Genomic DNA, 15,967 nt, shown 5'->3' with positions numbered 1-15,967 from the left:
CGGGGGGCGCACAAGTGAAAAATCACCTTCCGGCCTGTCACATCTTTATGTCCTGTACAATGAGCGATTCCCTCATGTACATGGATCTATACTATCCCCTGCTCACACTACAAGCCCCGGTATATGGGAACCACCCCATGTAATGCTAGAAACCAGAACAAAGCCTGGATCTCCAGACAACGCAGCGTGTTCTTGTGTCTGGTTATAAAGTCAAATATTCCAAGGGCCCTATTTCACATTGTTCAGTGTAATATGGGAACGATTTCAGGTTAACGATAAACAATCTCGTTTGCGATTGTTTATCGTTAGTCGTTAATTGTTAAAAATGGCTCTGTGTAATAGGACCCTAAAGAAAAGAAAGTTCCATCTGCAAATGGTGAAAGTGCTACAACTTCCCGTTCCTGGACGTCCACTATAGTATTCAGCAAGCAGAGATGGTAATGGTGAGAAATCAGGATACAAAGAAAGCTGCAGAGTCTCTCAACAATACTCACAGATCGGGAAACAATCGAGAAAATCCACAGATTTTAGGAAAACCGTAACGTAATAAATCTGGTGTCACTGGTCACACTGTTGGCAGAGCCGTCATGAGGTTTCGGTAAATCTGTCACCCATACTATAAATAACAGGACCGGGTGATGCATATCTGCCCACAAGAGCCAACCACACGTTAGCTGTGCGCCCCCACAGTTCCTGCTCCCACACATTACACTAGGAGGTTTTTTATAGTCTCTAAGAGAAATGTTTCCGTCCCTCCCCCCCCTAAACTAGTGGCGGAGGTGATAGCGTCATGTCACCCGTCAGTCATCACCTACAACCATGAATGGACAGCGGGTGGCGGGTGGTCCCTTACCCTGTGCGTCTACTGATGGATGCATCTTACGGCTTATTCACACGTTCTGTAACCAATTATAGATCTGCAATTACGGACAAGTTTAGTGGCCATCGATTTCTATTGGGTTATTCAGACTATGCGTCGTTTTATTGATCCACAATCTGTGCGGCAAAATAATAGTACGGACGCAAATGCAATTGTCTATGGATGGTTACATCCGTATAACTTAAATTTAAAACCATCACCTTCCCATTTTTTGCCGAACAGAAAAAAATCCAGATTGTGGATGCACTATGGACGTAAAATGACAGAAGGTGTGAACAAGGCCCAGGTCTTGTCAGTGTAATCTCATACAGCCGGCTATTCCTTGTCTGGCCGCCATAACTCTGTTCTCCTGTACACAATATACAATAGTGAAGGAGGCCAATTCTGGCTGACTGGAGCACTCTGGGTAATACACTGCTTTTATGTTTTTGTCCATGAGGTTTAAATGCCCTTTGGGGAATTAATTTCCTGAGGCTTTCACCTCCAAGACCCAACAGAGAAGTCATAAGACATTTAGGCCACTTTCAGCTGGGAGCAGTAAAGCCCTATAATAAAGTCCCCGCTGCCCATGAATAGGCCTCTGTTTGGTGAAGGTCTGGTTTCTGTGCCAGCAGCAGGTGCTGCCAAACCATTTCTTAAAGGAGCCATTGAATGGCGGTGCCCAGGAGTACCTGAGAGATGTTCTCTACAAGAGCACGCTGGGTGGTACGTCCGAGGACGTTGTACAGAGCTCTCACATCACAGGTTACAGCCAAAGGCAATGCACAAGCCATAAAAGCCGGAGGAGAAGGAATAACTCATCCGCGGGTTACACCCCTCAGCGCGGCAGGGGCTTGGGAACGCCTCTTTGACACTTTGTGCTTCCAGGATGTAGAATGATGCTTTTATTCTCCAGACAGATATAGAAAAGATACCATGTGGGGACGTGAATTACAGCGGACAGATTCCCTTTACGGTTTGCCCCACTGTTTCCTATGCTCTGCAGTTATACTTCAGCATCAGAGTCAGGGCCGTTCTTTCCCTGATGACACTAGGCACAGGACAGTGATGGTAGACATTACATTAATCTCATGGAGACTACAGTCAGAGGTGACGTCAGTGTGACAGGGTTATCACAGACATGACACGGGGGTAGGGAGAAGGCCCTACCATATACAATATACAACCCACCTAATGGACTGGGCCCATCTCAGGTACGATCTGTGAGATTTATGAGACCCCCCCCCTCCCCCAGCCACTATGTAAGGGCCACAGTGATCCTGTTAGTAAGGTGGTGTATGTGCCTTTAATTGGCTTTAAAAATCATGAAATCCACGAGTTTGATCCCAAACCTCAGCAAATGGTCCCTTATTGGTTGCACCATCCAGCATCATGTACAGGGGTCTTCTCCCCCTTGTATCCCAATGATTAAAGGGTTTTTTTCACCAACCCCTCCTCACCTATCAAGCTAGGTGGGATAAGGACGGCCATACATAGAGCTGCTGTAGTTCCCTGCATTGTGGGCGGCCATGGAGGTGAAGGTATTTTGGTCCCATTGTTTTTGGGGTCACTGGAGCCCCTCCAGTAATAATGCATATCCTAGTCATGTCATACATTATAATATAGGAATGGGCTTTTATACAAGCCCATATATTAGCCTCATATTAGCAGTATATACAATGGCTGAGCAAATCCACCAAACAAAGCTGTAACACTAGATTACATATCAGTATGTCATAAGCAGCCCTCTAGTGACATCATCAGAAGTACTGTAGTGCCCCAGTGACATCATCAGAAGTGCTGTAGTGCCCCAGTGACATCATCAGAAGTAATGTAGTGCCCCAGTGACATCATCAGAAGCACTGTAGTGCCCCAGTGACATCCTGTAGTGCCCCAGTGACATCATCAGAAGTACTGTAGTGCCCCAGTGACATCATCAGAAGTGCTGTAGTGCCCCAGTGACATCATCAGAAGCACTGTAGTGCCCCAGTGACATCCTGTAGTGCCCCAGTGACATCATCAGAAGTACTGTAGTGCCCCAGTGACATCATCAGAAGTACTGTAGTGCCCCAGTGACATCATCAGTAGTGCTGTAGTGCCCCAGTGACATCATCAGAAGTACTGTAGTGCCCCAGTGACATCAGAAGTACTGTAGTGCCCCAGTGACATCATCAGTAGTACTGTAGTGCCCCAGTAACATCATCAGTAGTACTGTAGTGCCCCAGTGACATCATCAGTAGTACTGTAGTGCCCCAGTGACATCATCAGTAGTGCTGTAGTGCCCCAGTGACATCATCAGAAGTACTGTAGTGCCCCAGTAACATCATCAGTAGTACTGTAGTGCCCCAGTGACATCATCAGTAGTGCTGTAGTGCCCCAGTGACATCATCAGAAGTACTGTAGTGCCCCAGTAACATCATCAGTAGTACTGTAGTGCCCCAGTGACATCATCAGTAGTGCTGTAGTGCCCCAGTGACATCATCAGAAGTACTGTAGTGCCCCAGTGACATCATCAGAAGTACTGTAGTGCCCCAGTGACATCATCAGAAGTACTGTAGTGCCCCAGTGACATCATCAGTAGTACTGTAGTGCCCCAGTGACATCATCAGTAGTACTGTAGTGCCCCAGTAACATCATCAGTAGTACTGTAGTGCCCCAGTGACATCATCAGTAGTGCTGTAGTGCCCCAGTGACATCATCAGAAGTACTGTAGTGCCCCAGTGACATCATCAGTAGTACTGTAGTGCCCCAGTGACATCATCAGTAGTACTGTAGTGCCCCAGTAACATCATCAGTAGTACTGTAGTGCCCCAGTGACATCATCAGTAGTGCTGTAGTGCCCCAGTGACATCATCAGAAGTACTGTAGTGCCCCAGTGACATCATCAGAAGTACTGTAGTGCCCCAGTGACATCATCAGTAGTACTGTAGTGCCCCAGTGACATCAGAAGTACTGTAGTGCCCCAGTGACATCATCAGTAGTACTGTAGTGCCCCAGTGACATCAGAAGTACTGTAGTGCCCCAGTGACATCATCAGTAGTACTGTAGTGCCCCAGTGACATCATCAGTAGTACTGTAGTGCCCCAGTGACATCATCAGTAGTACTGTAGTGCCCCAGTGACATCAGAAGTACTGTAGTGCCCCAGTGACATCATCAGTAGTACTGTAGTGCCCCAGTGACATCATCAGTAGTACTGTAGTGCCCCAGTGACATCATCAGTAGTACTGTAGTGCCCCAGTGACATCATCAGTAGTACTGTAGTGCCCCAGTGACATCATCAGTAGTACTGTAGTGCCCCAATGACATCAGTAGTACTGTAGTGCCCCAGTGACATCATCAGTACCACTGTAGTGCCCCAGTGACATCATTAGTACAACTGTAGTGCCCCAGTGACATCATTAGTACAACTGTAGTGCCCCAGTGACATCATCAGTAGTACTGTAGTGCCCCAGTGACATCATCAGTACCACTGTAGTGCCCCAGTGACATCATTAGTACAACTGTAGTGCCCCAGTGACATCATGGGTCCCAACGAACGAGCCTGAATAATCCATGCGTGACAGAAAAAAGTAGCCGCAAACAGATAACACAGAACTGGCAACTCTGGTGACAATAATACAAATGACAACTGCAAGATCTCCTGCTGGGAGCATTTCCTATCAGGGGCCAATAGATCCCCCATAGTCCTCCCACAGTAAGAAGGGGTGTCGTAGCCCGGCAGACCCGGAGACAACCGTTCTCAGCAATCTCTCAGAGAAATTCACAATGAAACAGAGAAGAAGAATGATAAAAAAGATCTGACTAAGTGAAAGGATGAGAAGTGTGAGAAGCTGCCAGGAAAGGGAGGAAAGTGAGGAGGAGTTACCTTTTACTTTCAATTCTTGCCTCAGAGACCACTGCCCCCGCCTCATATAATGTTTTGTATCCAGCTAAGGTTTGTATCTATCAGTTCTGAAAAAGATTTGCAAAAACCAGTTTTGAGTTTCGGGTAGATACAAAAGATAGGAGAAAAAGAAAAAAAATGCTACAACTGCAACTTTTTGGTTTCTGAGGAGCAGATAAAACTTTTCACACAGTATCTGGGGGAAGAGTCCAATGAGTGAGAGGTCCCTGGCCCTATGTACAGCGCACACAGGGGGCTGCACACAGGGGGCTACACACAGGGGGCTGCACACAGGGGGCTGCACACAGGGGGCTACACACAGGGGGCTGCACACAGGGGGCTGCACACAGGGGGCTGCACACAGGGGGCTGATCAGTATTACCTGGACTCTTTCTGGGCCCCAGATAACATGTAAAAAGTCACAAAACTCGACAGAAACCGCATGGATTATAACAATTCTGGATACATTTCAGTCATGCAATAAAGTACATGAAATCAAACAAAACCATCATCATCATCGACAGCTTATGGCAGAACCATGCAGACATTGTACCAGAATGGAGGCAGCCATGTAGCATGCTGGGAGTTGTAGTTGTAGTCTGACTAAAGCTGGAGGGTTTTCTAGTGTATGATGTTATACGTTGCATTCTTGCTGTCAGTGAATGGGAGCATTGTGGCCTGTCTGTACAGCATGTGGTACAGGAGAGCAGGGCGACTCCTCGCTGTCCATCACAGGATGATTTCTACTATTCTTCCTCATATATTGAGATGTTACATGTCGTATTTATACCATGATGGGGTTATAACACATTCCCCCTGGACGGCTCTGCCCCAATGGCACCTGCTACACCGCCTGTATGGTATATATGAGATTAGGTGATATTCTATAGAGGGAATATAATGTTCCTGCAGATGATTGCTGGAGGAGGACATGATATATTATATATCCCCCACAGACAGCTACCCCTGGCGGTGAGGAGCTCTATGACACTCAGGTGTAAGTGCTGAGCGGTGAGGTCACTGTAAGCGGTGTAAGGTCTGCAGCCATAGCAGCGGCCGGGAGCAGAGACTGAGCGGTGTATATAATGCCGGGGTATCCTTACTGACCAATAGGAGCGGTTATCATTGACAATGTGGACAGGGCTCCTTTCTGGGATGTAGGATCTCTGGGCCTGCTGCTTTATATTAGATCCGGATCGATTCTCCAGCAACGCAGCTGTCACAGCCCTCCTCTACCTCTCTGCCACATGACGGGCTCAGGGCTGATCCATTACAGAAGTACAGGGGAGGCCTGGAGGCTTGTCTAGGGAGTTCTGGACACTAGATGACATGTGATAGGACGCTGATCGCCATATTGCAGTCAGTAAGGAACTATCCACCCTGTGAGGGGTATTTGCCTTCCTCTGGATCAACACAGTAGAGTTATCCATTAAACTTGATGGACTCTTGTCTCTTTTCAACCTTGTAAGGCCGGGTTCACACTACGTAAAAAACACGGCAGTATTTCATAACAACGACCGTATGTGCACAACTTTTGATATGTTGCTGCCCATGGTGAGACTAACAATTCCTTCCATACATGTTATTATCTATTCAGTCTCCTTCCCCCAGTTCTCAGCTGCTGCTTTCTGCTGAAGACAAAAATCTGTGTGTGAGCTTTTCTCTCTGTCTCCTCCTCCCTTCTGAAATAACTGATGTAAACAAGTCCCTGGCAGGCTGTATCTGCAACATTGTATTTTCTTTGTATTGCTGGGAGGGTAAATCTGAGGTCAAGTTGCTAATGAACTCACCGTTAAAGCGACTCTGTACCCACAATCTGACCCCTCCTAACCGCTTGTACCTTCGGATAGCTGCTTTTAATCCAAGATCTGTCCTGGGGTCCGTTCAGAAGGTGATGCAGTTATTGTCCTAAAAAACAACTTTTTAACTGGCAGTCCCATGCCCTTTGGCCATGGCTTACATTGTGTATGCATTAGGCTGGCACAACCTCTCTCTCCCTCCTCACCATTAGGCCCCGTTCCCACTGAGCAAAGGTAGCGGAATTCCGAATGCCGTTAGCCTCCTGCTCATAATGGGAGTCTATGGGAGGCGCGCGTAGAGAGCAGGAGCGCGCGCCTCCCATAGACTCCCATTATGAGCGGGAGGCTAACTGCATTCCGCGGCGGACAATTCCGTTGCGGAATTCCGCTACCTTTGCTCAGTGGGAACGGGGCCTTAGGCATGCTCCAGGCAGATTGTCTCCAGGGCGTAGAGGAAGGACGGAGAGGTTGTGCTAGCCTAATGCATACACAAACTAAGCCACGGACAAGGGGCATGGGGCTGCCAGTTTGAAAGTTGTTTTTTATGACAATAACTGCATCACCTGCTGAACGGACCACAGGACAGATCTTGGATTAAAAGCAGCTATCTGAAGGTACAAGTGTGGGGGGGCAGATTGTGGGTACAGAGTCACTTTAATGACCCTTCCAGCATTACAAAGAAGCTACAATGTTGCAGGGACTTCTTTACATCAGCCATCTCAGAAGGGAGGGGGGAAGAGGAAGAGAGAGAGAAAGGCTCACACGCAGATTTGTGTCTTCAGCAGAAAGCAGCAGCTGAGAACTGGGGGAAGGAGACAATAGATCATAATAAGTATGGAAGGAATTGTTAGTCTCACAATGGGCAGCAACATATAAAAAGTAATGTCTGAGTGGAGTACCCCTTTAAGAAGCGATTTTTCTATCATAGGGTCCATCTGTGCATATAATAAAAATAATAATCTGTGCTGAAGTAATATTTACTATACTAAACAGTTACTATGTGGATGTGAGCTGCAGGAGCATATGAAGGGTCAAGGTGCAGGAAGTGTTGTCATGGGGACACACATTGCCTTAGAACATGTAACATACAGCACATGTGTCTTAAAAAATGTCTTCATCTACTCATCTACCCTTAGATTATGATGGACAAGCAAGACCTCTGCCCCCCCCTCTCCTGCGCTTGCACTGGCCGAGTGAGAGTGCTAACAAACAGCTCTGGTCTCTGACGGTGCATTTGCGCTTTACTGCATAGATGCTTCAATGACGGAGCTTCTCCATCCCCAAGTACATGTATGTATGTATGTATATGTGGATGAGTAAGGTGAGGGTTGTCAGAGGAGCCCGCCGGTGCAGGGCAGTGATCACACCACATGATGACTGTACGCACACGTGTCACTTCCTGCCCTGCATTTCCTATACAGATCTGATAAGCAGAATCTCGGCCCACGTAACCTGCGCTGCACACACCAGACACTGGGAAAGTGAGATTTACTGTAAAGGTGGACTTTCCCGGCTACAGTCACCAAACATCTATTACCAGAGCCACATAAAGGACGGTGCGGAAGGTTTGGTGACCAGTTATTCTTATTCTTAATGACTTTTGTACCACACCGTGACATTGTGTCACCTCACAAGCACCAGGGCCACAGTCATCCCGCACAATGACTAAAACCTAAGTAACATGTCCTGCATGTGGATGATCTGTGGGCTGATGCAGCCGACGTGCTAGGACCTTATACACACTGAGCTATACCCAGGACACACATCACATAATGGCACGTTCCCGAGGGGTTTCGGTGCATTTCCCTACGAGTATAAAGCCAAATCAGTAACAGACCATTTCTACTTGTCACAAGTGAAAGATACAGAAATGAACTTTTTTTTTTTTTATAATAAATGTATGAAAGTTACTTATATAGTTAGTTGTATTATAATCTCCAAAAACACTAAAAAAAAAGTATGCTTAAGGGGGTTATTCAGCATTACAAATCCATGACCCGCATACCATTATATATGCAAAAAAGGGGTCCGTGGAGCCTCAGTTACGAGTCTCAAAACACGGGAATAGCCAGATATCCCTCTCTCCAGAGAAGGAAGCCCATTGCCAAGGGCGCCTCCTAGTGGGGAGAGCACCAAACCACCCTGATACGTAGTCCCTCAGGTCCTCACTCTGTAGCGAGCTTTGGGACCTAAATAGGGCTTCCTTCTCTGGAGAGAGGGATATCTGGCTATTCCCGTGTTTTGAGACTCGTAACTGAGGCTCCACGGACCCCTTCTTTGCATATTCAAATTTTGTATGGGACAATCAATGGAGACTCGTAAATGAGTACTCCATTGGAATTTTTCCACTGTTCTCCTTGAGTTCAGTGATTGTTGTGTTTTGTTGGTCTATTTATCATTGCCCCAGTAGCCAGAATCCTGCTCCACACTGACGAGGGGCAAATACCCCGAAACTGCAGTCTGTGGATGGATGCCTAGCCTTGGTAACCCTTGTCTTATGTCGTTATACTCGCCACAGAGTTAGACTTTGACTCACAGGGGCCACCCTGGTGTTTCCCTATTTAGGTCCCAAAGCTCGCTACAGAGTGAGGACCTGAGGGACTACGTATCAGGGTGGTTTGGTGCTCTCCCCACTAGGAGGCGCCCTTGGCAATGGGCTTCCTTCTCTGGAGAGAGGGATATCTGGCTATTCCCGTGTTTTGAGACTTGTAACTGAGGCTCCACGGACCCCTTTTTTGCATATTCAAATTTTGTATGGGACAATCAATGGAGACTCGTAAATGAGTACTCCATTGGAATTTTTCACTGTTCTCCTTGAGTTCAGTGATTGTTGTGTTTTGTTGGTCTATATATACACACACACACACACACACACACACACACACACACACAGCCCAACATAACAGCTCAGCCCATAACTATTAACTGTCTCCTCTTACTATGCTTTATCTACAAACCCTTCTCCTTTACCAGTGCTTCTCAATTCCAGTCCTCAGGCCTCAACAACTGGCCATGATTTGAGGATTTCCCATACAAAGGAAACCTGTGACTATACCTGATGCACTGAGTATAATTATGTCACCTGTGATATACTAAGAAAATCCTCAAAACATGACCTGTTGGTGAGGCCTGAGGACTGGAATTGAGAAGCACTGACTTATATCACTATCCTTACCTACCAAACCTTCCCCTATGCCAACTTACCTACCGATCCTTCTATGTCACTATCCTTACCTACCAAACCTTCCCCTATGCCAACTTACCTACCGATCCTTCTATGTCACTATCCTTACCTACCAAACCTTCCCCTATGCCAACTTACCTACCGAACCTTCTATGTCACTAACCTTATCCAGCAACCCTTCTCCTATGTCACTATCCTTACCTACCAACCCTTCTCCTATGTCACTATCCTTACCTACCAACCCTTCTCCTATGTCACTATGCTTACCTACCAACCCTTCTCCTATGTCACTATACTTACCTACCAACCCTTCTCCTATGTCACTATCCTTACCTACCAACCCTTCTCCTATGTCACTATCCTTACCTACCAACCCTTCTCCTATGTCACTATCCTTACCTACCAACCCTTCTCCTATATCACTATCCTTACCTACCAACCCTTCTCCTGTATCACTATCCTTACCTACCAACCCTTCTCCTATGTCACTATCCTTACCTACCAACCCTTCTCCTATGTCACTATCCTTACCTACCAACCCTTCTCCTATGTCACTATCCTTACCTACCAACCCTTCTCCTATGTCACTATGCTTACCTACCAACCCTTCTCCTATGTCACTATCCTTACCTACCAACCCTTCTCCTATGTCACTACCCTTACCCACCAACCCTTCTCCTATGTCACTATCCTTACCCACCAACCCTTCTCCTATGTCACTATCCTTACCCACCAACACTTCTCCTATGTCACTATCCTTACCCACCAAACCTTCTCCTATATCACTATCCTTACCTACCAAACCTTCTCCTATGTCACTATCCTTACCCACCAACCCTTCTCCTATGTCACTTAAACATATTAAAAAGAATAGGACCCAGAACAGACCCTTGTGGCACACCACATGCAACCAGTCTCTGCTTGGAATATATATAATTACCAACCACCCTCTGATATCTGTCCTTCAGCCAACAACAAATCCACTGATTGGAGTCAGATTGCTGGTAAAGAGTCACTTTAAGTCCAATTTTCTGTAACTTCTCTATCAGCTCTTTATGGGGAACTGTATCAGAGTCTTTGCTGAAGTCCAGAGAGGCGATACCCCCGGCACCTTCATCCAGCACTTTTGTGACATAATCAAAGAAATCAATGAGATTATTCTGACATGATCGGCCCGCAGTAAAGCCATGCTGGTTTGAATCCATCAAATTGTTGATTCTTGTTGATCCATTATCTTTTTTTGTTTTTTTTTAAAGAGTTTCCATCATTTTACTACTACAGATGTTAGGCTAACTGGCCTGTAGTTACTGGGCTCTTCTCTACTCCCCTTCTTGTGGATGGGTATAACACTAGCCGTTCTCCAATCATCAGGAACATCTCCTGTTAGCAGGGATTGGTTATACAGAGCTGTCAGAGGGCAGCAATCACAGATCAGAGTTCTTTAAGAACCCTGGGATGGATCCCATCAGGACCCATCTGGACCCATCGCCTTATTTAGCTTTAAATAGGCAAGTTCCACTGCAACTTCAGTCTCTGAAAATACTGGAGCTGAACCCATATAACTGGAGGCAATGCTGTGTCCAACCATCCTGTGATTGAGAAGGCCTCCTTCTGAAAACACTGGGCAGAAGTAGCTATTCAAATAGTCAGCGACCGCTGTGGTACACTTTTCTTTTTACCAACTTTGCCTCCTGACAAATTTAATGCCCAAGTAATTCTTTTTCAATTTTCCACGGTCGCCTTCCAAGTGCTGTAACTTTATTTTTCCATCGCCATTGCCAGACGAGGGATTATTTTTTTGCGGTACTATTTGTACTTTAACGGCAATAATTTTGGGTTCATACACCTTAATTTTTGTTAACTCTTTTTTTGCAGGGGTAAAGGAAAAAAAAAAGCATTTTTGTATATCTTTTTGCAAGATACAAATGTTAAAATCATATTGTGCAATCCCATGAAAGAGCCATCATTTTTTATTCTTCACCTGAAAGGGGTACGTGAGGGCTGTGAGGGCTGCGAGCACCATTTCAGAATATGTTCGAGTTTTTGATCACTTTTGTGTTTTTTTAATGACAGCATTCATACTGGTGCAGCGACAGGCAGGTACTCCGACAGTCATGGCAGGGCCCCTATCTGCAATAGGAGCCCATCAGCATCAGTGATCATGCTCCAGGGAAGTCAATGGTTAGAACAGTGGCCACAGCTTCCTTTCATGCTATGTAAGTAGGAGACCAGCTATAAAAATGATGGCCGAGCTCCCGCGATCCCTGTATTGGGACACGGACATTGCCCTATTTTGGCCCTGCCATAGAACCACAAAAACACAGCAAACTAAATTAAGTAACCTAAATGACAGCTGTAAAAAAGGAATATTGAAAGGTGCAAAAAATGATATTTGGGAGGGGGGGGGGGGGGGGGGTAGGTTGACCACATCACATGACACTGCTCACTTGTGAGTAACACAATATAGGTGTGAAGCAGGCAGCACCTTACTGCAGAGTCAGGCATAGGAGGCAGGTATTTCCCCCGGGGATCCCAGCGTGTGAGTAATAGAGATGTATCATCCATGTGCTGCCAGGTAATGGGTAACCATAAATCTTCTGCTGCTGGAGGGGAAATACTACATAATGCCCCAACACCTCTCACACCAGACAAGAAGCATAGGGACACAAGGAACCGCAAATTCTACAAGGTTTTCTAATATGCAGCCATGTTAATAACGCATGTATCATCATCATCATCATCCATTTTCATCAATCCTAGAACCAGCACAGTACAAGCAGACTGTGTGCAGTTCATGAGTATACGTCTCCATTCCTCATAGTTCTCTGCTTTGTCCATGTGATAGCTGCCCATTTACTGTACATGGCTCAGAATAAGACCTACGATACCATATACTTGCAAAGATCTCAAATAATGGCAGCAGATAAATAGCAATAACGCACGGTCATATACAATGACATCAAACACTGCCCGGTTCTGGTGGTGGCCGTATACAATGACAGCAAACACTGCCCGGTTCTGGTGGTGGCCGTATACCTCAGTGTTCTCTTACATGTGTGAACCGAGGAGGTATATCAGGGGGTCACATACTTCTGCCCCTGTAATGTAAGTCACCTGTATTGGGGAGATGGGGGTGGCTTGAGTTTTACATTAAATATGGGGTGACAATAGATGATAAGTATCCAATATAACAGGGATGGTAATACAGCTATAGTGTTGAGTTCTCCGCTCTTCCAGGTGTCAATGCTGATCCTCTGATTGTAAGGGTGGAGCTGATAGACAACCTAGCTACCATCATGTGACCTGGGTACCATGCTCACATTTCCTTCTCTAGCAGAAGCTGTGTGTTCTCTCGTGTAGACAACAGCCGTGGTGCCGCGCTCCGTTCCCAGGTCGGGAGCTGGACGTCCACACATGGGAAACACGCCTGTTCCATTCGGCAAGGCTTTGACTCATTCGCTGTAACAGAGTATTTGTTTCTCATGGTAGAGAGAGCTGGAACAGCTGCAGAGGGGCTCGGCCGGGCCGCATGGGGAATCCTATGTTCTGCTTGGCTTCACTCAATCTACGTATCCTGTTTTTAAGTGAATGTGGCCAAAACAGGTAGCTGCGGCCGTGTTATCTGCCTGTATGAGGTCCCCTGGTCAAAGCGTCCACCCATCACTGATAGACAAACAGCCGGGGCTTAGGACACACCTATACACACACATGGAGGGGGGAAGCTGCCCTCCGCCAACACATGAAACATCATCTTGTTTTTAATTCCTTCCCACAGGTCGTCGCCAGATTGGTGCGTAAAGCAGGAAAAATCACTCTGTGGTCCCTATGGACCCCCAACCGTCAGCAGCAATGGATGGATTCATTGTTCTGCTGATGCACTGGAGACCTATTAAATGTCCTTACAAGGATCTTGTTCTGTCCTGGTTTCTGTGTGGACCCCATTGAATTGTAAAGATTTAGGATATGTATACATGTTCTGGATTTTCCCATAGAGCATAGACCTCCATCTAGATAACCTGATCTCCGCTCCACATCTTGTTGGACTACAGACACCAGCATGCCCCAATGACTCTTGGCTCTCCCAGTATTCCAGCAGCTGGAGGAGCTATGGGTCACTGCCACCTCATGGCTCCAGATACATGTCAGCACACATGGCTACAATCCGCAGGTCTCCAGCACGGCGTTCTACTGTGAAGTTATTCCTGGCCTCGGCTCTATGGATCTATTTATATATCAGGGTTTGTACCTAAACCCTCAGGCAAAACATGGTAACACTCCGAAATAAAGAGAGGACTGTGCCAGCGAGCAGCAGGTCCGGACACATCGACACCACTACATACTCTCTATATCCAGGGATGATACTACCTGCTATGGAGAATCCCCAACATAAAGCAGGAGTATTACAGACTATGTCACCAGACACCTGGACTTCTGGGTAAGATGAGGGCCCTGAAAGTAACTGGTCGGTCCCAGTGTCCCTACAATCTCAGATATACAGCTTATATTCATCCACAGCTAAGATATGCAGGTAATCTCATGTGTAAGGGTTAATGCCAGTGCAGGAGCGCAGCTCTGGTTGCCACTGAACGCTGCAGCTCAGCCGAGCAGATGAACTCCAGCGTCCTCTGCCGCTCTGTTAGCAGCTGTTTACAGAGGGAAACCCAGTTACTCAGTCTCTAATCCATTCATGCCTCATTTTTTCCACTCTTCACGGCGACTGACAAGACTATCTTTAGGAGACCCAACATGTTTGGAAGGAAAAAGATGGAAAGCAGCCCTCCTTATGCCAGCTTGGCATACCCTCTGGTGTGGAAACTAAGGAGCTTCTCCTGAGACCCCCTTCTTTCCCCCTCCCCTGAAATGAAAGCCTCACGGAAGCCAAGTACAACAAACAAGAAGCGGCTTCCCCGTCCCTCCAGAGAAGCCCGTCTCTCACTTTTACAATGGTTTCCATAGAACTTGTTTTGCTATCATAACAAAATCCGTATATCCAGGCGCTGCAGAGCACACTGTTGTCAATGCGTTTCCTGGTCTGTGTGGGTGCCAGGGCATAGTTGTGTGGGTGCCACAGACGGGGGACTCCCTGGATACAGTTACATCTGCCATAGCAAACGCTCATCGCTGTCATCTCTCATCTCCAGGAAGAGTCGCTCCATGGGGGAGGGGAATGTCATTAGGAATGTAACGCTCTGCATCTGTACATACGACCTCTGCTATTCTGAGGATCAGCAATGAGGCACGTATATCTAAGGGAAGCCACCAAGCTAGCGGCAGCCCCACCAGTCCTCAGTGACAGTCCTGGGAAGAGATCCTATGGGCTGGAGCTTTAGGGCCCTATTCCACGGGACGATTATCATTTAGATCCGAACGATAATCGTCCCGTGGAATAGAGTCCTTACAATATGGTCCCAGCAGGACAATGCTCAATGTCTGCAGCAGAGTAAGGGCCCTATTTCACAGTAACCATAATTGGCCGGATCGGCTCCATTTGGCCCGATTCGGACGATTGTCGTTCGGTGAAATAGAGAGAACAGTCAAACGATGATCGTGTCATCGGCTGATCGTTCATTTAGGGCCAGACCTAAGGGTCCTATTCCACGGGCAGAGGAGGGCCCGATCAACGATGTAAACGAGCGGCGATCTGCTAGATCACCGCTCGTTTACTGGGCCTATTCCACGGCCCGATGATCGTTGAGCGAGGGCTGCAAGGACATCATTACCGATGTCCTTGCTGCAGCATACATTACCTGTCCAGGCTTCTTCTCCGCGCTGTCTTCATCCTCGGGTCCAGTGCGCTCTATCTTCTGAATGGCCAGTCAGCTGACAGGCCACAACACTCAGCCAATCACAGGCCGCGGCGGTCCCGGCCTGTGATTGGCTGAGCGCTCCGTCAGCTGACCGGCCATTCTGAAGATAAAGCGCACTGGACCCGGGGATGAAGACAGCGCGGAGAAGAAGCCTGGACAGGTAATGTATGATGCTGCAAGGACATTGGTAACAATGTCCTTGCAGCCCTCGCTCAACGATCATCGGCCCGTGGAATAGGCCCAGTAAACGAGCGGTGATCTAGCAGATCGCCGCTCATTCACATCGTTGATCGGGCCCTCCTCTGCCCGTGGAATAGGACCCTAACACAATACTAGTAGATACAATCGGCAAAAGAGAGGCACTAATGCCGCCGTTCATGTAATGTCTGTAGCAGAGTAACACAATACTAGTAGATATGATCGGCAAACATTCA

The 15,967-nt window shown here is 47.1% G+C and overlaps 1 protein-coding gene and 1 long non-coding RNA gene across 8 annotated transcripts in view; one reads left to right on the top strand and one right to left on the bottom strand.

Moving 5' to 3' along the window:
- The window catches only part of LOC138772869 (uncharacterized), an 87,446-nt gene extending 72,162 nt beyond the window's left edge, over nt 1-15,284 (top strand). The window contains exon 3 of the long non-coding RNA XR_011359839.1: nt 13,502-15,284. This is a non-coding gene — a long non-coding RNA (uncharacterized lncRNA). The remainder of the gene's footprint in view (nt 1-13,501) is intronic.
- The window catches only part of NFATC2 (nuclear factor of activated T cells 2), a 109,504-nt gene that overhangs the window by 551 nt on the left and 92,986 nt on the right, over nt 1-15,967 (bottom strand). The window contains exon 10 of one of the 7 annotated variants that reach the window (XM_069953593.1): nt 4,726-4,811. The exons of the other annotated variants lie outside the window; for them this stretch is intronic. Within the exon in view, the coding sequence (XP_069809694.1) occupies nt 4,768-4,811 (44 nt within the window). The 3' untranslated portion in view covers nt 4,726-4,767. The remainder of the gene's footprint in view (nt 1-4,725; nt 4,812-15,967) is intronic. 7 annotated transcript variants of the gene reach the window in all.

The sequence above is a fragment of the Dendropsophus ebraccatus genome, chromosome 14 (assembly GCF_027789765.1).
Source record: "Dendropsophus ebraccatus isolate aDenEbr1 chromosome 14, aDenEbr1.pat, whole genome shotgun sequence".
Taxonomy (NCBI): Eukaryota; Metazoa; Chordata; class Amphibia; order Anura; family Hylidae; genus Dendropsophus; species Dendropsophus ebraccatus.
This window is presented reverse-complemented; position numbering and strand designations above follow the sequence as displayed.